Raw genomic sequence first — 23,393 nt, 5'->3', positions numbered from 1 at the left:
TTTTTTGTGTGACGTTTGTATTTCCTGCGCCGTTGCTTTATGATGAGGCTGGTACCTGCAGCACATATGCAATGTAATTGCACAATGGGCTCTACTGCGGATACTTGCAGTAAAATAGAACATGCTGCGTTCTATTTTCCATGAGCGGATTACGCAATCCTGACCTGCTAATGTGAGTGGAAGTGCGTAACCCAATGCATTTGATTGAACAGCATATTGCCGCGGATTAAGCAATCGTAGAATCCGCAATTCAGATGCTGTTGTGTGAGACCGGCCTAAGAAAGAGTTTTTCTTTGACAGTTGTCTTATTGTCCTGTTTTGAAATTATGCGTTTTCACCTATCCGCTGGATGGGTGAAGACAGATAGATCAGTGGAAATCCGACTGCTGCGACCCCTACCAATCCTAAGAATGGGGGACCTGTGTCCCTAGCATTCCACAGTGCAGGATTTTTTCTCCCTGTTTCTGTAATATAGTTAAGAATGGGCCTCAGCGGACCATTCACTACAGTTTTAGAAAAATAAGAATAAGGCCTCCTTCACACGGGCGACACAGCATCGCTGCGAGAAAATCGCTGCGATATTGCATCGCTGCACCGTGCGATATTACTGCGTCTTCTCGTGGTAATACCACAATTTTGTAGCACTACAAAGTCACATGTGACGCTACAAAGTCGCGTGACTTTGTAGCATCACATGTGAGGATTTTCGGGGAGGGGGCTTGAAATATAAGCCCTACCCCGAAAATAAGCTGTAACAAAAAAAAAAAAAAAAAGTATACATCACCGCTGCCTCACTGTCCTGGGCGCCGCTGCAGCTTCTCCCCAGGTCCCGGCACTGATCTTTTTCTTCACTTCTGGACGAGGATTGAAAAATCCCAGGCTGCTGGCTATGATTGGCTGCCATTTAGCCAATCACAGCCAGTTCTCAGAGAATGGCTGTGAATCCCCGGCCAGAAGAGAAGAAGCAGATCAGTGCCGGGACCTGGGGAGAGGCGATGTATACTTTTTTTTTTTTATACAGCTTATTTTCGGTGTAGGGCTTATATTTTAAGGCCCCCCCCACCCCCCCACCCCTGAACATCCTCATATGCGATGCTACAAATTCACGGTATTGCCGCGAGAAAACGCAGTGATATCACACGGAGCAGCAATGCGATATCACTGCAATTTTTCTCGCGACGATGCCGTGTCGCCCGTGTGAAGGAGGCCTAAGGAGACATACGCTGTGAAATAGGGAGTACTCTGTTAGATTACCACCGATCTATCTTTTTTCACCCATCGGATGATTAAAAACTAAAAAAGAAAAAAAAAGGCAACAACGCCACAACACTGCAATACGACTTTATCTGCAGAACACAGGGTGTTGTCAGAGTGCTGGTCATGGGACCTGGAAGAAACATGCAGAATACATGCTGTGTAGACTCCAGTTCTGTAGCTTGTCCATAACAGAGGTCAGTGGAACTGTGATGGGTTTCTCAAAGAAAAAGAAAAACCTGCAGTAGATCTTCATAGATCCATCCTGAACCTGCATTGACATGGGTGTTTTATATTGTAGAATTGGATGTTGGACCTGAAATGGGCAGTGGGTCTATTGAATGAAATTATATAATAATTATATTATTATATGATTATATATATAATTTTTTTTTTTAATTCCTTTTAATTTTTTTGTTTAGATTCCTAGAAACAATCGGCTAATGTATATACACAGTTATCAGAGTTATGTATGGAATAACATGGTAAGCAAGAGAATCGAGGAATATGGACTTAAAGTTGTTCCTGGGGATCTTGTGCTCAAAGGAGGTATTACACAGATTTGCTTTATAGGTTGTATGCACTGATTTGTCAGTCTATATTGAGCTTTATACAATTGCAAGAAAAAGTGAACACTAAGGAATTTGCGGCATTTCAGCATACAGTGGATAGAACGTGAACACCACAAAAACATGAAGAATAAATATCATGGCTGCACAGATAAGCCACCCCAGTAGTGGCGATGCGCTTGGGGTTGAATATATGCTTTCCCTTGCCTTTACATGTCCTGTCTGACAACTAACTACTTTCACACGAGCAACAGCGATATCGCTGCTACGAAATTGCTGCGAGAAAGCTGCTATGTACACGCGATTTTGTAGCGTCGGTGATCCTTTTTTCTTAGGAAAAATGTAGCATCGCGTTGCTGCTGCCCGTGAATTTCTCACGGGATAAAATCACATGATTTTATAGCGAGAAAGTCAATTGGACTTTCTAATTTTAAAGTCAAATCGCATACTTTTTTCACTATTTTAAACCAGATGGTGAAGCACATTCCATTTTTCTAATCTATTTATTTACTTTCTGAGATATTGTTGTGGTAACTGCATTATCGTTGTTGTAAAAAAAAAAAAAAAAAGACAAAAAAATCAAATTTTGCTATATTGCACCCTGGTGGCCAATCTAGTGAACTACACCAACTGCAATATTTCATATGTCAACAGACCAACTGTAAAATTCCCTCTCTATAGGACTAATCAAGATGGAGGCAAAATGGGAATTTTTTTGTCTCTCCTGTAAAGTTTGATAGGTTTGACATACAACTAGAGATGAGTGAGCATACTCGCTAAGGGCAATTACTTGATCGAGCATTGCCCTTAGCGAGTACCTGCCCGTTCGGAAGAAAAGGTTCGGCTGCCGGCGGGAGAGAGCGGGGAGGAACGGAGGGGAGATCTCTCTCCCCCCCTCCCCCATGCTCACTGCCGCAACTCACCGCTCACCCGCGCCAGCAGCCGAACCTTTTCTTCCGAGCGGGCAGGTACTCGCTAAGGACAATGCTCGCTCGAGTAATTGTCCTTAGTGAGTATGCTCGCTCATCTCTACATACAACTTCTTGCAGTTACCACAACAATATTTTTTTTTATTTTATTGTCTGCACATGACATTGGGGTGGGGGAGCTGCCATCTTGTGTTTGGGTCAGTACTTGTTGGTAGTTTTTTTTTTTTGGACTGATAAAGATGTTTGTCTGCTGTATTCTGTAGTCCTTTTTGAATTTGTAATGTTGTAGAATAGGAATGCAGTTTTCTGGGTTATATCAGTTAAAAAGCAATTGTTGCCTGGGATACACTTATAGCCTCAAACAGCCCTGTAATCAGCCATCTCTTCCTCCAAGACCTCAGAGGAAAATGGCACAGTGAATAACACTTCTGGGAAATTGCAAATTGTGGAACATTAAAATGCTTATTTTGGACTATCCATATATAATTTCTATGGTGTTCTTTCTGAAGTCTGCACAGATTAGACTGACCGCACATGGACCCATGATAGTCAATGCGCCAATTATCACATCAGTTTTTTCACAAAGACATTGCAAGGAGGGGGGGGGGGAGCAGCAAGAACTATTTTGATCAGACTTGTGGACAAGACTCACCTGTTCAAGTGAGTTGGGACAACAACAAAAAAAAAACTGGCATATTTCATGGATCGGTTTCTGTGATGCATAGCAAATTAATTGGGGACTAATTCAGTTTTTTTTCCATTTGTAAATGTGAAAAACAGATTACACAAAGACTTGGACACACAGACCCCATACAGATGGCATACGAAAGTGTTCTCTGAGAAAATGTACATCCTTTTTTTTTTTTTTTTTTTTAAACAACACAAATGAGCTTTTAAATGCTCCCGTGAATTCAGCCTTGCACGTCTTGTGAGAGTTGTTTGCATTGAGGCATGGTTCACACTAACCCATCACAAAAAGAACAGATTGGAAAGAGCCCAACTGAACCAAATTAACTTTTGAAGAACTCCTTAACCTGGGGGTTAAGCTTTTGTCCCTGCACTGTGGATGATTACTTAATGTAGTCGAAAGCCGTGACCGGTACAACTAGGCGTGTGCGTTTGTGTGGTTTAGTTAGATTCTGCTTGTCTACAATTAGGACTTGGATAACAACTAAATCATACCTTTACAATGTAGAAATCCTGACCATTCCAAAGAGTTCCCTTTTTCTTGCAAGTGTATGTTTACAGTATATGCAGGTTGTACTAATTAACCCCTTCACGACCAAGGATGTACCGATACGTCCTGTGGCCGCGGGGTATGTATGAAAAGAGGTTGCGATGCAACCTCTCTTCATACAGTGCGGGCGTCAGCTGTCTATAACAGCTGACACCCACGGGCAATAGCCGCGAGCGGCCGTGCAGCCGCGAGCGGCTATTAACCATTTAAATGCCGCTGTCAGTTCTGACAGCGGCATTTAAATCCCCCGAACGATGTTCGGGGGTCCCGCACGGCCCCCCCGCGGTGAGATCGGGGGAACCGTGCAGGTGTCATGGCAGCCGGGGGCCTAATGAAAGGCCCCAGGGCTGCCTTAACAAGACTGCCTATCAAGCCATCCACACAGGGTGGCTTGACAGACTGCCTGTCGAAAAGCAGTATGACATACTGCAGGAGCGATCAAAGCATCGCATCTTAAAGTCCCCCAGGGGGACTTCAAAGTAATGTAAAAAAAAAAAGTTGTAAAAGTTTAAATCGCCCCCCTTTTGCCATATCTATTATTAAAAAATCTAAATAATAAATTAAAAATATGTATTTGGTATCGCCGCGTCCGTAAAAGTCCGAACTATCAAAGTAGCGCATTATTTTTCCCGCACGGTGAATGTCGTCCAAAAAAAAAAAAATAAAGAACGCCAGAAATGCACTATTTTAGTTACCCGGTCTCCGGTTGTCGACGGAAAAACAAAAAAGTTATTGCGCGCACAAAATGACGGCAGAATATAATTGAGAAAAATTTAATGTCTTTGAAAAAAAAAAGAGTATAGTAAAAAAAACTATACAAGTTTGGTATCGTAGTAATCGTACCGACCCATAGAATAAAGTTATCATGTCGTTTTTGTTGCCGTTTGTGCGCCGTAGAAGCAAGATGCACTAAAAGATGGCGAAATGTTGTTTTTGTTTTGTTTTTTTTCATTTTACTCCACTTAGAATTTTTTTAAAGTTTTTCAGTACATTATATGGTACTTTAAATAGCACCATTGAAAAATACAACTCGTCCCGCAAAAAACAAGCCCTCATACAGCAACGTCGATGAAAAAACGAAAATGGAAAAAGAAAAATGGCCGCGTCATTAAGGGGTTAAAGCCTATGTCCAACAAACAGTCAGGCTCGGTTCACACGGCATTTATCCCTATGTTCACTCTTTTTGTCCCACAGTTACTTCTAAATTGCCAAAAACTGCATTCAGACACAACCTGGAACGAAACCATTGAGCTAACAAAACAAAGATCTAAAGGTGCAAACCGGTTTCCGTTTGATCCCATTCACATTAGTTTCTGTCTTTTTTTTTTTGTAGGATACTATTATGTGGCCAACTATGCTTTTGTGTCCTCCAAAAATGATGCTCAAAACGTATGGGAGCCGTGTCAAATAGACCAATTAAAGTCAACGATTCCATTTGAATACAGGTTTCTAGTCTGCCAATGGAACTTTAGGACAGACAGTGAACATAGACCAAAATGTGTCAATTTGTCCTTAAACTATGATAAAAACGATCCATGTATCCATCCTCTTTGAAGTGAACTATATGATTGTGTGTGGTGGTGGTGTTTTGTTTTTTTTCTAACTATTTATTGCACTTGCAGCTTCAGCTATTGAAATCGATGAAAGTAATATTCACGATTACACCATTCATGATGTAGTGATGCCACTGCCAGGTTTTGATGTCATATATCCGAAACACAAAAGTAAGTACAAAAATAATTTTCATTTGACCAATATAGTGACACACAACCAGGAGGCAGGACTTTGTAACAAAGCAAGTTCAGCTGTGACAGGAAGGAAGTCACATTAGAGGATGTACTGGTGACATGGATTTATGCAGAATAAATGAACTTTGAAGTTTGACTCTGACAGAATCCCTTTAATGGCCGATCATCAGGAAGTAATGGGAACCATACTGGAGGATAGGTCATCAATATTATTATCCCATGGGTGGATTTGATTTGTGGAATCCGCGCATGAAATCCGCAAATCAAGCCACCCATAAGGAAGCATTAGGCGTCCGCATTTCTTTTAAACCCTGTGGATTTGTTCTCAATTGATTTGCGGATGCCACGCATGGATAATAAATCACAGTATGCTTCATTTTACCGTGGATCACGCGCAGATGTGCTCCATTCGTCCTTATGGGAGCTTACGATCCGCAAATACATTTGCAGATTCACTGCGGATTTGGCGGTTAAAATCAATTAAGGAGGTGGGGTTGTGGACTTTTTCCATGCGGATGATCTGCAGTGCATCCGCGTACATCTGCGGTGAAAAAATAAACCCAATCTGCAAGCAATAAAAAGTCTATTTCATGATGACTCGTAGTACATCCACTGCAGAATTCCGCATGAAAGATAAATCTTAATGCAGACACTCCGTTCAAGTCCTTAGCTATTACTTCAAAATGAAGCAGCTTGGCTGTGATTTCATAACAAACACTGTATTTTGACTCTTTCTTGGTAATTGTTGTTAAACAACTTCACAGCACCATCTAAATAAAGCATTAGAAGTAGTGATGAAAGAGCATAATCGCTAAGGGCAATTTCTCGAGCGAGAATTGCCCTTAGCGAGTACCTGCCCGCTCGAGAGAAAAGGTTCGGCTGCCGGCGCGTGTGACAGGTGAGTTGCGACAGTGAGCGGGGGGAGGGAGAGAGAGATCTCCCCTCCGTTCCTCCCCGCCCGCCGCCGGCAGCCGAACCTTTTCTCTCGAGCGGGCAGGTACTCGCTAAGGGCAATACTGAAATCGCTTACTGAAATAATGGCTACTCCTGTTTAAATGAACTGCACCCCTCCTTGTTCAGCTCAGCACCACGCTGGTATTTTCTGCTGCAGCCACAGAAGCTCATGGAGAAGACTGATAGTCTTGACAAATTGTAACTGGTTGGATAATCTTTTGTAAAGTTCCTCTAAGTTTTATGCCATGTTCTACAGTAGACATCCCTTTTACACGTGGTTAATGGCAGTCAATCAAATGCACGTCAAAAAATAATTGAACATAATTTGTCTTTTTTTGGGTGTCCCAGTGATGAGCAGCATCTTGTCATGCATACTGTTTAAATGTATCTATTGTCATTTGATTGTGGCTCAGTCTGCCACACAGCTGTTCATCTAAAATCTATTTGTATCATAAGTCTTGTAATATACCGTATTTTTCGCTTTATAACTTAAGACACGCTTTTTTCCCCCAAAATGTGTGTGTGGGTGGGCGAGGGAGGAGTCCGTGTGTGCTATATAGCAAACGTGCCAAAGTTCAGACTCGGACGGCAGCTGTATGAGAAGGATCGCATGTACTTCTCGCACAGCCGCTGTCCGGGACCACATGTATAGTACAGGCGGCTCTCCTCCCCTACTAACATCTGATTGGTGTGGAGGGGAGCAGCAGCAGTTCCCACCGGGTGCTCAGTAATCAGCTATTCCTATAGGCGTCTCTCCTTCCCTGCTGTGTGATAAGGATTGCACATCTGCTCCATAGCAGCTGCCTGTACAAACTGCTGGTTAGTGAACTGGAGGGAACTGCTGCTGCTGTAGGAGTGGACGGCTTTCCTCCTCTTATCACACAGCTGCAGGCTCCATAGCGGCCGGGTAGGGGGGGGGGGGTTGAGCCGGAGGTGCTGAAATGTATACACCATACCTCACCATAATCAGACGTGTCATACAGGGTTCCTGAAAAATTGGCTGACAGCTAATGGAATGATCATTCTATTGTCACTCAGCTCTTCCAGGATCCTAAATTCCAGCTGCAGAGTTATGCAAGCATTTTTACCACACACATCGCTATAACTAGTCAAACATGGCATTTAGGGCTCCTGGAAAGCTGGGTGACGTAATACGCGTAAGATCACCATTGCATTTACAATCAGCTGTCCCTGGATCCTGAATGGCAGGTTGACCTAGTGGTATAGACTGCATTTCAAGGCGGTACTACTGCTCCTTATTCCTCCTGTATGACACCTCCCTCACTGTCTGGTCTGGGGGAGTTCAAAATATTTTTTCCCATTTTCCTCCTCTAAAACCTAGGTGTGTCTTATAAAGAAAAAAATACGGTACTTACCTCTGAAAATCAAGTTTGAAGTGGCTGCCACAAAGGCTCTCCCTTAAAGCACTTTTGCAATCCACTGCTTGTCATTAGGCATTTGGCTTCTCTAGTAACAGGGATGTGGGGGCACTGCTAGTTACTACAAGCAAGAGGTGGGCGGGCATTCAGATGCTGCTTTGTACCTGGTTGGAGCAGGGCTGTGCAAGGGAGCAACAGAAATGTGAGGCGAGGAAGTCCTGGCCAGCAGAATACTGACAAGAATGGGTGGTTTAGGGAACACCTGCCTTCTGTAAGTGGATTACAAACTGCAGGGCAGCAGAACAACAGGAAAATGTACATGGTAAACTGAATTGATAAGCATTCAAACTGGGTGCATCTAGCAGCAAAGCAGCGGCCAATGTAGACGCGGGCTGCTTTTGGAAATGTTTTGAAAACTCTGGTATACTTGAAGTACTTTCTTTAGAAGACCTCAGTGGAAATTATTTATGTTTTTTATCCTTTTTATAAAGTTGCTAAAGCTTATGAAGAAATGCTTGCTGCGGACAAACTGGATATAAAAAATATGAGACACAGAGTAAAAGATTACTCCTTAGCTGGAGCGTACAGAAAAATATTAATCCGACCTCAGGATGTTAGCTGGTATGTATTGCTTATTTGTTTACTGCCTTAAGAGAGAGAGATTATGGATACGATCAAAGAAATGGACACTTTAAGCATTTTATAGAAACTAAAGTATTTGATATAGCCAACATACTTAAAAGGTGTATTTTTTTTAAATGCTTTTTTTTAACAGGGTTGTACCACAATTAAGCGATTTCCGTCACCCAAAGCTGAAATGAATGGAGCTCTGACCGCGCATGCTTAGCTAGAGATTCATTCACAGTCACGTCACTGCAAGGGGGAAAGAAGCAATCCCCACAGTGATGGGCAGAGCAGTACCCACGAGTCCCTTCTCAAGATCAGCGGGGGTCTCTGAAGCATGACCCCACTTATCAGCAAGTTATCCCCTATTTTGTGGATAGGGGATAACTTGTAATTGCGGTGCAATCCCTTTTAAGTGATATTTGTGTGATCCATTTCTTAAACACGATTCGCTGTCACAAAAAACTGGTCGCTAAAAACTTCGATCCGTACTGTATCCTACCACACATTATAGTTTTATCTGTTTAATGGTTTTGGTTCTATACAACATTGAAAATGTCTGTCTGTTTTTTGTAGTAACCCTATATATTGAAAAAATATAGGTCACCTTCCAAAAAGCAAACCCTCACATGGCTGTGTTGGCAGACAAATAAGTTATGGATATTGGAATATGGAGTATGGTGTTCAGTAAAATGCTTTAGCTTAGGCTACTGTAAAAACACAGTGGCCTAGTATAAGGCCAGTTGGCACGGGAGTCCTGTATCCGCAAGAGTCGGGGCTCCGCTGTCTACTGATGGGGACAGAGAGACCCACGATCCCGACAGTTTAACCCTTTACATGCCGTGTCCACTGGTAATCACAGCATTGTAAGGTGCCTGTTGCATGCTTACGGAGTGGCAATAGGTTTTCATGGTAGCTGAGAGGCCTGATAAAGGCTTGCACATCTGACAGGAATACCAACCTATTGGGGTCTGATTGTTGGCATGTTGAAAGTATAATAATATAGTGTAGTATACCAGCGATTGAGCAATCACATGTTTAAGTCTCCTTGACAGACAAAAGATGTTGTATATTTAAAAAAAAAATTATTTTTTTCTTTAAAAAGGAAGAAAAACATGATTTTCCCCCTCTACAAACTTCCTTTTATTTTTTGGAGGTGAAAAAAGAAAGTGTAGCTGCGTTTGTAACGGCCCATACTATGAAAATATGATGCCTATTATCCTACAATATGAAAAAAACAAAACAAACACTCTATTATTAATCTGCCTCCCCCAAAATCTCGCAAAAGCAAGTAATCAAAAAGTCACAGCTATTTCTAAATGGTACAAATGGAAACTACAGCTCAGCCTGTAATAAACAAGGCCTCCCACAGCTCGTTTGGCTAAAAAAAAAAAAGAAAAGAATGTCATGGCTCTTAGGGCTTATTTAGACGACCGTATATCGGCTCGGTTTTCACGCCGAGCCGATATACGGTGTCCTTGTCTGCAAGAGGGGAGGATGGAAGAGCCAGGAGCAGGAACTGAGCTCCCGCCCCTCGACAGTATTTGCAATGGGAGGGGCGGGACGGGCGCAGAGCTAAGCGCCGACACTTACCCCCCCCCCCCACCCCGGTCTCGCCCCCTCCTATTGCAAATAGTGGCAAGGGGTGGAGAGGAGGCGGGAGCTCAGTTCCTGCTCCTGGCTCTTCCAGCCTCCTCCCCCTGCAGACAAGGACACCATATATCGCCTAGGCGTGAAAACCGAGCCGATATACGGTCGTCTAAATAAGCCCTTAGAATGTAATGATGTAAAAACAAAATTTCCTGGTCATTAAGGTGCAAAATAGGCCGATCACTAAAGGGTTAGATTTTTACCTTTTTTTTTTTTTTTTTTTTTTTTTTAGATGCTTTTGTTTGAATGCAAAAGCAGAAGAGTAAAAAAAAAATAAGTATACTGTAAACATATTTCTAAAAAATATATATTCAGAGCCTCCATCTGCAGTACAGTTATGTGATGGGAAGAATGGCGCAGTTTTCATTTCAAAACGTAAACACTCAGAACCCAGCAGACCCCCTTATAGGCCAAGGAGGGTACCTTTGGACACTAATGGTGTCTGTCGTGCAACTATGTTGTGCTATCCGATATGAATGGAAACCACGAGTGTGAATGTAGCGCTATATCAGCAGCAACTGTCTTTATTGCTTTAGAGGTGTTGTTTGTAGCCCAACCTGAATGTTTCTATGGACCATAATAAATGATTAATTCATTCTATGTGTGCAGGGAAGTGGTTGCATATGACGATCCTAAGATACCTCTAGTTAGAAGTGATGTGGAGAAACTGGACGGAAAACCATTGCCGGTTTTTAATACAGGTAAGCACATTTTGATTGTGAGAGAGCAGTTCCTTTAGCAACCTGCCTATGAATGTTAGTCTTCACCAAAATACATGACAGTAGTCCCTATGGCCAGTTCATTTACAGATCATAAGCTGGGTTTGCATGAAAATACTTCAGAAATTACATTTCCCATCTACTGCCCAAAACTTTTTCAAAGCTACTTTACTTTAACCTAAGATGCTTAAATGCTTTACAAAGCGTTCCACGTCAGTCCTCGCTGTGGCATGTTTTTTTGGGGGATGGGAGATTATATGGTCCTTCTTAAGGCCCATTTACACAGGACGAGTGTCACGCAAACTATGTCCGACACTCGTCCCTGTGTTTCTTCGCTCCTGCAGAGCTGGCCGGGTCACAGAGCGGCAAACAGGGGGGCAGTGCAGTGCAGAAGATTTCTCTCCTCTCGCCCGCGCCCCGTCTCCATTGAGATGACACAGCGGACGTTCACTACTGAACGGCCGCAGTTTAAACTGAACGATCAGCTGATCTATTATGCTGCATCTTTCAGGCCATTCAGTAGTGAACGGCCACTGTGTTATCTCAATGGAGATGGGCAGGTGAACGAGAGGAGAGAAATCTCCTGCACTGCCCCGCCCCCCTGCTGGCTGCTGCATGAGCGAGACAGCTCATCTAGCTCCCGTGCAGGAGATAGACATTTGCCCGACATTCGTCCCGTGTAAATGGACCTTAATTCATAAAGTCTGTTCGAACCAAAAGTTTGTGTTTCTCATAATCAGATTGCTAATGTCATTACAGACCTGCTCTGTAATAAATGAGAACTTGCTGAGATGCGAATTCTTTCAACCCTTTAATGTTGACTCTAGCAATCTTTTTCTTTGCATGAATCAAATTATTTGTAGTCTCCTGTATTTGGAGTATTTTGCTTTTTCAAATTCTTCAATCTGACAGAAGTTAGTGTTGATGTTGAATAGCAGATTTTTAAGCTACTGAAGATGGGAAACCTGGCCAATATTGTCTTGTAGACCCATTGTGTAATAACAACATGTATGTTTACACGTGTTTGTTTACTATAAATTTTTCACCATGGATTTGCTTGTGGAAAATAAGCAGTACCGTATATACCGGCGTATAAGACGACTTTTGAACCCCGAAAAATCTGCTCTGCAGTCGGGGGTCGTCTTATGCGCCGGTAATACAAAAAAAAAAAAGTGTAAAAAAAAAAAATTCATTACTCACCTCCCACGGCGTTCTGTCGCGCTCCGGCAGGATGTCGCTCGCTCCGGCAGGATGTCGCTCGCTCCTCGTCCCCGGCGCAGCATAGCTTTCTGAATGCGGGGCTTGAAATCCCCGCTTCCAGAAAGCTAATACACACGCCGGCAGCCATGACATCATTGAATGGCTGTGATTGGCTGAAGGCGCACGTGTTAGCAATCACACCCATTCAATGATGTCATTGAATAGTGTGATTGGCTGAAGCCACGTGTGCTTTAGCCAATCACAGCCATTCAATGATGTCATGGCTGCCGGCGTGTGTATTAGCTTTCTGGAAGCGGGGATTTCAAGCCCCGCATTCAGAAAGCTATGCTGCGCCGGGGACGAGGAGCGAGCGACAGCCTGCCGGAGCGAGTGACATCCTGCCGGAGCGCGACAGAATGCCGTGGGAGGTGAGTAATGAATTTTTTTTTTTTTTCTCCACTGTATACCGGCGTATAAGGTGACAGTTGGGGGGTCGTCTTATACGCCCCGTCGCCTTATACGCCGGTATATACGGTATATTGCAGTACAACCCAATTGTAGGATGTTTCAAGAAATCTTAGCCATGTAACGTAAATTGATCTATATGGCGCAGATTAAAGTCTGCGGCACCTGCACTTGTGCTGCAAACCGGTCACAGATTTTTCCCATCAAGTTTAATGGGAAAGTTAACTTCAGCAATACATCTAAGGGCTTATTCAGACGACAGTATATCGGCCGGGTATTCACGCCGGCTGATATACGATGTCTCTCTCTGCAGGGAGAGGAGGCTGGAAGAGCTGGGAGCAGTGCTCTGAGCTCCCGCCTCCTCTCCGCCCCTCTGCACTATTTGCAATGAAAGGGGCAGGGCTAAGTGGCGGGAATTAGCGCCGCCCGTCCCGCCTCCCCTCATTGCAAATAGTGCAGAGGAGCAGAGAGGGGGCGGGAGCTCAGAGCACTGCTCCCGGCTCTTCCAGCCTCCTCCCCCTGCAGAGAGAATGCCGTATATCGGCCGGCATGAATACGCGGCCAATATATGGTCGTCTGAATGCACCCTAAAGTGATGTGGATTACCTGTATATTTACAGCAAAATACTTAGGTAGGGGCATTTGAAAATAATTTTCCTCACTATGTGCCTCTGGTCCCAAACCATTCTTTATATGTCACGGGGCTGAGTTAATTTTACTTTTCACTTCAAGCAATAGAAAAGCTAGGTGCACTCCTAGAGAGGGAGAAAATAGAAAATGTAGACCCTAAACAGAGTTAGATGACAAAATCAAGAACATAGCTTTTTTGGGTGTGTGAGAAGCAGTAAATTGGGAAGAAGTTAGAACAGTTTTCCCACTCCGACCTTTACCACCTATAAAATGGATAGGGTACAAATGTTGAATCACTAGGAGCCCCCAGATATTTCAAGATCTGTGTGCTCCAAATCCTCCATGAAAATAGAGTAGTGGAGCCTGTGTAACAATGGCTCCATTCACTTGTATGGAACGGAGAACGACTGCCAAACGCATTATTCTCCGTTAGTCACGTAGAAGTGAATGGAGTGGTGGTCACACATGCACCACGGCTCTGTTTTCGTGGAGGATTCAGGGCACATAGCTCTCGGGGTCACTGATAGCCCCAGCTGTTAGACTCCCATGGATCTGACTTTTATCCCCTTTTCGATGGATACACGATAAATGTCATTAGTGAGAGTCAGATGAGGTGATTGAGTTGTTAATTGGGGATTTAAAATTACAAATAATGAAATTTAGAATTTTTGCAAAAATAGGGATGCCAAGTGATCCAGGAATTGGTAGTGTTGGCCCTGGGGAAGACAATAAGCAACCACTCACAGGAAGATTAGATGGAAGCGTCTGATCAATGTTTCTGTAAGAGCCAGTAGGTTGAGAGATGTTGTAATGAAGTCATGGGGAATAGACTTGACCAACTGGATCCTGGTTCTACATCTGAGTCCAGTGTCTTTTTATGGCTAAGTTACCTCTGTTTTGTTTTTTGTTTCTGACAGAAGGAAAATACAGAGCACTGAAAATGGAATTCTCCCTGCCTTCATCTACATATGCGACGATGGCTATCAGAGAAGTCCTTAAAATGGACACTAGCATCAAGAACCAAACCCAGCTGAATACTGTGTGGTTGCGCTGAGCTTGTTTTGTAACCTTGCTGGTCTTTTTACTCAGTAGTTACAAATCTGATTGAAAGAGGCATTATTTAAACCTATCATTGGGTCATATTTACTAGCGTGATTGCGCCGAAACCTTGTAAAATACATCAGAATTTGGCACATAACATTTCATCAAGTTTTAGAACTATTTATGAAGCAAATCCACCAAAGATAATCCACTGCGCCTCACTTGACAAAGGGCATGCTCAAGTGTAAAATGGTGTGGTTTAAACGTGCTAATACGCACCTACTAAGACAATCAATGGGTGGTGCAAAGATAGACATAAGCATCTGAAGATTCATCAAATCTTACATCTAACATTGGTCACTGTGATAAATGTAGCACATATTTAGACTGCCTGACCTAAGGTTATACTGGCTTAGGAAATCTGTCCCATTGTTTGCAATTATACAGACCCTCAGAATACCTTTTTGTTCAGTCTTCTCGAAGGTATATTTTTCCAAGTGTTGAGATGTTTAATGCTAATGTGTGCCAAAGCAGAACCTAAGTGTACCCAATGTAGTGAAAAATGTTCAACTAAGGCTAATTCACATGGGCGAGAATCTTGTGCGAGTTTTGTGCATTGCGAGATTCTTTGAATGGATTTATTCACAATTTTCTTTGTTTTTATCGCAGCATGTTCTTTTTCGGCGTTCCCATGAAACATTTTGCCCATTGTTTTCAATGGCACCTTAAAAGACATTGCATGGCATTTGCATGTTGTGCGATGTGCATGCGATGCAATGTTTTCTATTGAAGTCAATGGGAAACCGTTGCAATCCGCTGATGCGCAAGAAACGTGCCTGAGAATTGCAATTTCACAGAAATGGTGCAAGGTGGTTTGGGATTTTAAAAAAAACCTCTTGCATCAGGCTGCATTCAGACGACCGTATATCGGCCGGGTTTTCACGCCCAGCCGATATACGGCGTCTCTCTCTGCAGGAGGAGGAGGCTGGAAGAGCTTGGAGCAGTGCTCTGAGCTCCCACCCCCTCTCCGCCCCTCTGCACTATTTGCAATGAAAGGAGGCGGAACAGGGGCGGGGCCAAGTTCTAGGAATTAGCTCCGCCCCCATTTCACCTCTCCTCATTGAAAATAGTGCAGGGGGGTGGAGAGGAGGTAGAGAGGGGGTGGGAGCTCAGAGCACTACTCTCGGCTCTTCCAGTTTCCTCCCCCTGCAGAGAGAGTCGCCGTATATCGGCTGGGCGTGAAAACCCAGCCGATATATGGTCGTCTGAATGCACCCTCAGTGTGAAAAACGCGCATTGGCAAGCGTGATATTGGGCCAAGAATATCGCACTCGCTGTGTAAATGTAGCCTTAATGGTGAAATGAGTTTTATCACTACTGAATTTGACACGTGCAGTAAGTTGATGAAGCCCGAATCTTACCCAGCTACTAACTAACCTAGCTTTATCTGCCATCATAGTACTTCTTGTTGCTATTTCAAGTGAAGTGCAAAAGTAATAATACTTTGGAATTAATGCATTTAGGAAGTAATTTAAAGGATTTTTGCAACATTCAGAAAAAAGTGCCCCTGATAGGTAATGGTATTTTTAAAAAAATGTAAATAACCATTACTCAGCTTTTCACTGTCTCTGATATTATCTTCATTACTTGTGTGCTACTGCAGCCAATAGCTGGCCTCCGCAGCCACATGCACTACTGACCACTGCAGCACATGAGTGATGAACGTGATGTCATCACTTCTTGTATCAGCAGGAACGGAGTCGACAGCTGGAGGCACGGTAAATGGCTGAGTAACCGTTTTTTGGGTTTTTTTTACGCCATTAGCTACCCTAGGGCTCTATTTTCCTGAATATTGGAAGACTGCTTTCCTGCTTAACATTTTGGGGCAGATTTATGAAACTGTCTAAAAGAAAGACAGTCTTACTTGCCTCTAGCAGCCAATCACAGCACAGCTTTCATTTTTTTCCTGCTGAGGTAAAATGAAATCTGTGCAGTGATTATTTGCAAGAGGCAACAAGGACAGTTTGTTTTTTTTCTTAGGCCAGGGGTGTCAAATTCCCTTTCACCAAGGGTTGCATCAGACTTAGGCCGCTTCCACACTGGCAACGCGATATCGCCGCTAGAAAATCACAGGAATATCGCAACTGTGTTCTGTGTGATATCGCTGCATTTTCTGGTGGCGGTATCGCGACTTTGTAGCCCTCTTTTACCCAGATTTTTGGGGGGCTTGAAATATAAGTCACCGTGTTGAAGTGGCCTTATGGTTGCCATAAAATGTCTGATTGTAAATGAAAAGCTGTATAGTAAGAGTGGCCCCAGTAGAGTAATAGGGTCCCCCATAGTGACCCCAGTAGTAGCAGTGGACCCCCACCACCCCCAGTAGTAATTGTGACCTCTATATTAGCCCCAATAGTAATAGTACCCCCTATTAGCCTCTGGACAGCCAGCATCCCTACAAGCATTCCACTCACCCTGCCTGTGATCGCTGGCCTCTCCCCATAGCATCTGTGTTGCGTACAGAACACACATGCAGACATCAGGGAAAGATGTCAGCAGTCCGACTGTGCACTGCTGCCGGGCCGGAGCTGCAGGCTGGGTGAGGGGAGTGGGCCACATAAAATGAGTTGGTGGGTCCAGTGTTTGACATGTGTTTTTAGGCCGTTTCATAAATCTCCCCCTTTTATATTTTCTCAGCTGCTCTTTAACACACTTCAGTTTTCATGCAACCTGACAAAGCAGCAGTTTATGGAGTCTGTTTCTATCCCATTAAAAAGCATTCAATGCCCATCCGAAGGATAGGTAACAAATAAGAGTTTAATTACTGGGGTCCAGGGTTCATGAAAATGGTGCCCTACCCCCTGGGTGATTGGCATGACAGTGCTCACACATGATCATTGCTCCATCCACTTATAGGCGACTTTCGGGAGATAGCTGGGCACATATCTCAGCTATTTCTGTGGATGGTAATCTCTGCGGACCCCAACAATCACCTACCGTGTGGACAGATGATAAATGGTTTTGTGCAAAATGAAAAGAATGTCAGCCGCGTGTGATAGATGAAGCAATTTTGGTTAATTTATTGTTGTTCTCTTTTTTTTTTTTTTATCCTAATTATCCCATAACTGATCCAGGATTTTATGTTTTGCTTAAGGAACTTTTCTAAAAATCCTTGTTTTTCTAAAAGTGAACTTGCCTTTTCATATCATGTTCAAGAGAAATTATCTGTACCTGTTTTTAATGAAAATGCAGTTCAAAGTCTTGACATCCTATAAGAAGGAACCCTTCAGTAGACCCTCCAGAATGTGATGTCAGAGGGGCCTTATAGTATAAACTATTAGGTGTAACGAGGAAGAAAGCAGACGCAGGGAGCATTAATCCCTTTTTAATAAGCATTGTTTTTTTTAATACAGTACAACATTTTCTTTATGTTGAAAGGCTGGATCTTTGTTTTACAACCTTGTAGGGGTGAAATAATTTGCCCAGGACAATAGGGCATATACTATTAACCATGTAAAGCCATCGGAAACCATTTTTGTTAACCTGTGTTCCTGTGTTTCTACATATCTTATAAAGTAACTTTATTAATAAATGAAATGACTATAAGCTTATTTGTGTTCTATGTTCTATATGGTGTTTAGCAACAGATAAATACTTTACACATTATTAACCCCTTCCCCCTGCAGCCATTTATTTCAAATCTGACCTGTCCCTTTAACTGGTAACTTGGGAATTATTTTACATATGCAAGTGATTGTTTTTGTGTGATACATTGTATTTTACACTAGTGCAGAATTTTTGTAGGTACGTTTTTCCGCTTGTAAGCGTACCTGCACACGGACATTTTTTCCATCCAATTTTCAGACTGAAAAATCGGACTGAAAATCAGACGGAAATGGCACCTATTCATCTGAATTTGTGTATTCAGATAGGCTTTTCTTTATTCTGGCCAAAAAAAATTGCACTTAAGAGTGAGCCCAAATCTTTTTTTTTTTTTTTTTTTCTTTAAGGGACTAGTTCAGTTCTGAGGTGACTTTCACATGCCTACATACTAGAAACACCCATAAATGAGTGCACACCACAATTTTCAAAACTCTTAAGGGCTTATTCAGACGACTGTATATCGGCCGCGTATTCACGCCGGCCGATATACGGCGTCCCTCTCTGCAGGGGAAGGAGGCTGGAAGAGGGGGGAGCAGTGCTCTGAGCTCCCGCCCCCTCTCCACCAACTCTCCGCCCCTCTGCACTATTTGCAATGAGAGGCAGGACAGGGCAGAGCTAATTCCCGGAACTTAGCCCCACCCCCTCTCATTGCAGATAGTGCAGAGGGGCGGAGAGGAGGCAGAGAGGGGGTGGGAGCTCAGAGCACTGCTCCCGGATCTTCCAGCCTCCTCCCCCTGCAGAGAGAGACGCCGTATATCGGCTGGGCATGAAAACCCGGCCAATATACGGTTGTCTGAATGCACCCTAAAACAAAGTGGAGGATAAATTTGAAAATTTTATTTTTCCTTGCAGATAATTTATTTTTACTTCTAAGACCTCCCTCACACAGGCGTTGCAGTAAGCTTTGCCACGTTTTTACTTTCTTTTTTTGGCTGCAGCGATGAGCATTAAACGCTCAAAAATAGAACAGACACCTATCAAAAATTGCGGCACTGGACAGCGCAGTGATCAAAGCGGCTGTCTGAACAGTTCCATTGAAAACAAAGATCACGGGAAAAATAGGAGTTTCTTTTTTTATTAAATCTGTACTGCACATGTCCGATGATGAGCCTTGCGGACCATCCGCAGTACAGAAATGACAGGTACATGCGGACCCTCCTGCATTCGGAATCCGGCTCTGCCATGTGCAGCCGGCCTAAAGCCTAATTGCAGGCAATGGCAACATAAGAGAGCAGGAATTGGGCTGCTATGGGCAATTTCTACACTTCTCTTTACTCTATGAACCTTTGAAGCTTTACACAAACCTGCTGGAGCCAATCTGATGAGTCCTGTGTCAAAATGAATAGCCTTCATCTGGTACCTGAATGTCAAACAATTTTTTTTTAATTGCCATGAAAACTGCAAAGACAGAAGTGGATTCAAAAGGAAAGAGAATTATAGGTGAAGTACTTGTACCTCGGCTTCCTGCTGCATCCACTTTTGCTTTCGGCTAAAATAAAATTTAAAAAACTGCATCAAAAAGTGCCATAAAAGCGATCAGTAAAAAAACAAACCTGAAACCTCACAAAGGCAACTGTACCTCCACATTGGATTTTGTAAGTAGTCCATGGAAAAATCTGTGTATCATACATACTTATTTACTGCACATCGCTAAATCTGCAATGGAAATTTGCAGTGTAAATTGACATGTTACAGATTTAAAATTGTGCCACAAGTCAATTTATGCTGTGGATTTTTTCCAGTATATGGTTCAGATTTCTTAATCTTATCCACATTGTACTCCAAGACACTACAGAGTCTCCTCAGGGAATCCCAGCTGTGGAAAATCCACAGTATTTACACCACTTTTAAAAATACCCTAAGGCCAGATTTGCGACGGCGATATCGAGCCATGAATCACAGCCTGATACCACCCTCGCAATCCATGGGAAGTGTTTTCATGTGCGGGGCTGAAGCAATCCACAGTGGCAGGGGATCATGGAGTTATCCCATTGTTTTCAATTGAGAACAATGGGCGATATCACAAAAAGATAAAGCATGCCACGATTTATTTCCCACATCACATCGCGGTGCTATGCACGCCCACAAAGAGAGGTATGAGTGTTCCCTTTGGCACGCGTGCCATAGGTTAGCCATCAAGGCCCTAAGAGTCTTTCCACTATAGTACTTTATGACCTACGAAGATGATGGGAACACATTGCACACTGGAGGGGACAAGCTGCTCTGACCCAGTCACTATTTCTGCGCACTGTGCAGTTTAACACCTGTTTAATTTCAATGTGCATCAGGAAGGACAGTTTCTCCTTAAGGAAAGCACAAAGAAAATGTTAGGAGACTTATAAGACATCCATGCTCCTCCTGGTAAATATACAAATGAAAGATGGAATAATACCTCTACAGTGCCACCTATTGGAAGGCTGCATTCCTGCAAGTCAATGTCAGACCTTTTAACAAGCCTTTTAAGATTGACTGAATTGTCAGCCAAAGCCAGACTCTTATCTTCTCCTTATGGCTCACGATTCCCAGTCATTCTTAAGGCCCATTTAGACGATTATCGCTCAAAAGTCTTTTGAGCGATAATTGTTGTGTCTAACTGCACTGACATCGTGCAATTTTTGTTAAATCGTCGCTCATCGTTGTTTTTCAGCATGCTGAAAGATCAGCAATCAGTTATCAGCAATTCACAGCGGGATACAGCTGATACTATTGTTTCAGCTGTATCCCGCTCCCTGAAGACAGGTGGGGTATGAAGAACACAGCGGTCCAGCTGTGTTCTCCATACTCCACACAGAGCGCTCGGCTGTATAACAGCCGGCGCTCCAAGCACATAACAGCTGGATGCAGAAGACAAGCAGGGACACCCCGCTTGTCTTCTGTATACCCCACTCGGAGTGCAATGTTTGCGCGATCACCTTGCGCTGTAAAGGCACACAACGATTATCGCTCAAAAGACCTCTTTTGAGCAATAATCATTGTTTCTGTACCAGGCTTTACACGGCTTGTTGAACCCTTAAGGATGCAGTTTTTTTCTCTTACATTTTTGTTTTTTCTCCACTTTCAAAAAATCATAACTCTTATTCATTCATCAAAGTAGCTGAGGACTTGTATTTTTCAATGGTGCTATGTGATGTATATAATGTACTGAAAGACTTAAAAATAAAATTAAGTGGTATAAAATGGGGGGGGGGGGGGGGGGGAGCACAATCCTGCCATTTTCTGGGGGTTGGGAGGGGAGAGTTGCTTCTACAGTATGTACACTACAGTAACAGACATAATTGTAATGACCCATAGAATAAAGTTACTACAATACCAAATTTATGTGTATATATATATATATATATATATATATATATATTTTTTTTTTTATTTTTTTTTACAGGACATCCTGTAGTTTCTATTGATGCCATTTTGGAGTAATTATGACTTTTTGATTGCTTTTTATTACATTCTTTCTTGGAGACGGGGTGACCAAAAAAAATCACAATTGTAGCGTTGTTAGTTTTTTGCCTGACAGTGTTTACTGTGCAGGGGAAATAATCGATAGATCAGACTCTTGGGCCCACTGTCCACAGGCGGATTTGAATTGCAGAAAACAAATCGCAGTATGCTCCATTTCAGTGTGGTTCCCGCACAGACTGCTTCCATTGAAGTCAATGGAAGCCATCCAATCCGTGTTAACTGTGGATGGGCCACGGATTCTGTGGGGAAGCAGGAGTTTTGGGGGGAAAAATCTACTGCACATGTGCGCCGGCCGCTACTTACACACACATCCACAGTACAGAAAAAAAGACCTGGACAGGTAAGCAGGATCCTCGGCCTGTTTTTTTTTTTTTTCTTTTAAACCCTTTTTTGGGGGGGGGGGGGGAGGGGGGATAATGAAAACTTTTTTAAACCGATTACCTTTTTTTTTTAGTCCCCATAGGGATCAAGAACTTGCAATGGTTTGATCACTCCTGCAGTATGATGTAATATAGTATTTCATCATATACTGCTGTGTCAGGCAATCTATCAAGCCACGCCACAGGTTCCCCTAGCTGCCATAACAGCAGAACAGCGCCCTGCGACTTCTTCCAGTGGGCTGGTCGAAACTCCCATTGGGGCATTAAAATGCCGCTGTCAGAACTGACTGTGGCATTTAAAGGGTTAACAGCCACAATCAACAGCAGTGCTGATTGGAGTTGTTGCAGATGGGTGTCGGCTGTCACAGACCCACCAATCCCCGACCCTCCATGCCGTAAATGTACGTTCTGGAGCGTTGGGGCTCATACCCATGGCTGTATCTGTAAGGCCGGCTGCACACGGCCGTGACGGGCTCCGCCGCGGCAGAGCCCGTCACAGCGCCCCCCAGGAGACCCCAAACTTACCTGCGGATCTGGCGTTCCGGCTCCCGCATGACTCTTTCCCGCCCACTTCCGCCGTGTCATGCCCACCGCGTCACATGACGCGGAGACGGGGAAGCGTTTTCACGCTATCTTCCGCTGTGCTACAGCGGAAGATAGCCTGACAGACGGCTTCCATTGACTGCAATGGAAGCCGTCCGCGCGTACACCCGCGGCAAATAGAGCATGCCGCGGGTGAGGACGGGAGATTTCACGGTGTGGAATTCCGCACTGTGTGCCCTGAGCTATTAGGTTCAATAGAACCCAATAGCTGCGGGCAACGCAGCGGATTTTTGCCGCAAATTACGCGGCGGAAATCCGTTCGTGGGAAGGAGGCCTAAGGCAGGTCATCCCGCAGCCATAAGCTCTGCCGGCGGAGGCCGCACCGTCTGCCAATCACCCAAGGCCCTTTTTCATGTAGTGATTATTATACAAATTGGAGCTAAGTCATGTGGTTGACATAACTGAGGTGTAACGTGACCCTCGATCACTGATAAATCGTTATATCGCTGATTGCATCTTTCATGTGGACTGTTCGCCTGCTGCTGTGTTGTGGGTATAAACGGACGTCCTAATGGCAGCCGGGTGACTAGAGGGGTAGTGATGGGGCGAATGACCGACAAAACTACCCCCTTAGTCACCGCTGCTTGCATGCTCCTGCCAATATAGCGTGCACTGTAAAATGGCCTTTATGAGAGTGGGTAAAATCAGCTGATTTTTGGTACAGGTGGGGGGTGCCAGAGGTTGTACCCCACCCCAATAGTGGAGAGCCCAGCTCAGCATGGCTGGAGAGGGGAAAGTAGTGTGCTCCACCTTCTCCATACATGCTCTGCTGGCACTACAGCCCAGCCGCTCATCCCTTCTCGTAACATTGGCTACACGCCGGCTCCTCGCTCCCAGCCGGAGTGTTCGCCTACGATTCTACCTTATAAAGTTGATTAAGGAAAAAAAACCG

At 43.7% G+C, this 23,393-nt stretch overlaps 1 protein-coding gene across 1 annotated transcript in view; it reads left to right on the top strand.

Moving 5' to 3' along the window:
* PUS7 (pseudouridine synthase 7) overlaps positions 1–15,399 on the top strand; it is a 49,928-nt gene extending 34,529 nt beyond the window's left edge. Inside the window, exons 12-16 of the mRNA XM_066591954.1 lie at positions 1,677–1,803; positions 5,612–5,713; positions 8,562–8,691; positions 10,954–11,045; positions 14,276–15,399. Coding sequence (XP_066448051.1) covers positions 1,677–1,803; positions 5,612–5,713; positions 8,562–8,691; positions 10,954–11,045; positions 14,276–14,412 — 588 coding nt within the window. The 3' untranslated portion in view covers positions 14,413–15,399. The remainder of the gene's footprint in view (positions 1–1,676; positions 1,804–5,611; positions 5,714–8,561; positions 8,692–10,953; positions 11,046–14,275) is intronic.
* Positions 15,400–23,393: the final 7,994 nt, after the last annotated feature.

Source organism: Eleutherodactylus coqui, chromosome 2, assembly GCF_035609145.1.
Source record: "Eleutherodactylus coqui strain aEleCoq1 chromosome 2, aEleCoq1.hap1, whole genome shotgun sequence".
Taxonomy (NCBI): domain Eukaryota; kingdom Metazoa; phylum Chordata; class Amphibia; order Anura; family Eleutherodactylidae; genus Eleutherodactylus; species Eleutherodactylus coqui.
Note: the sequence above shows the minus strand (reverse complement) of the source record. Positions and strands in the feature narration are given on the sequence as shown.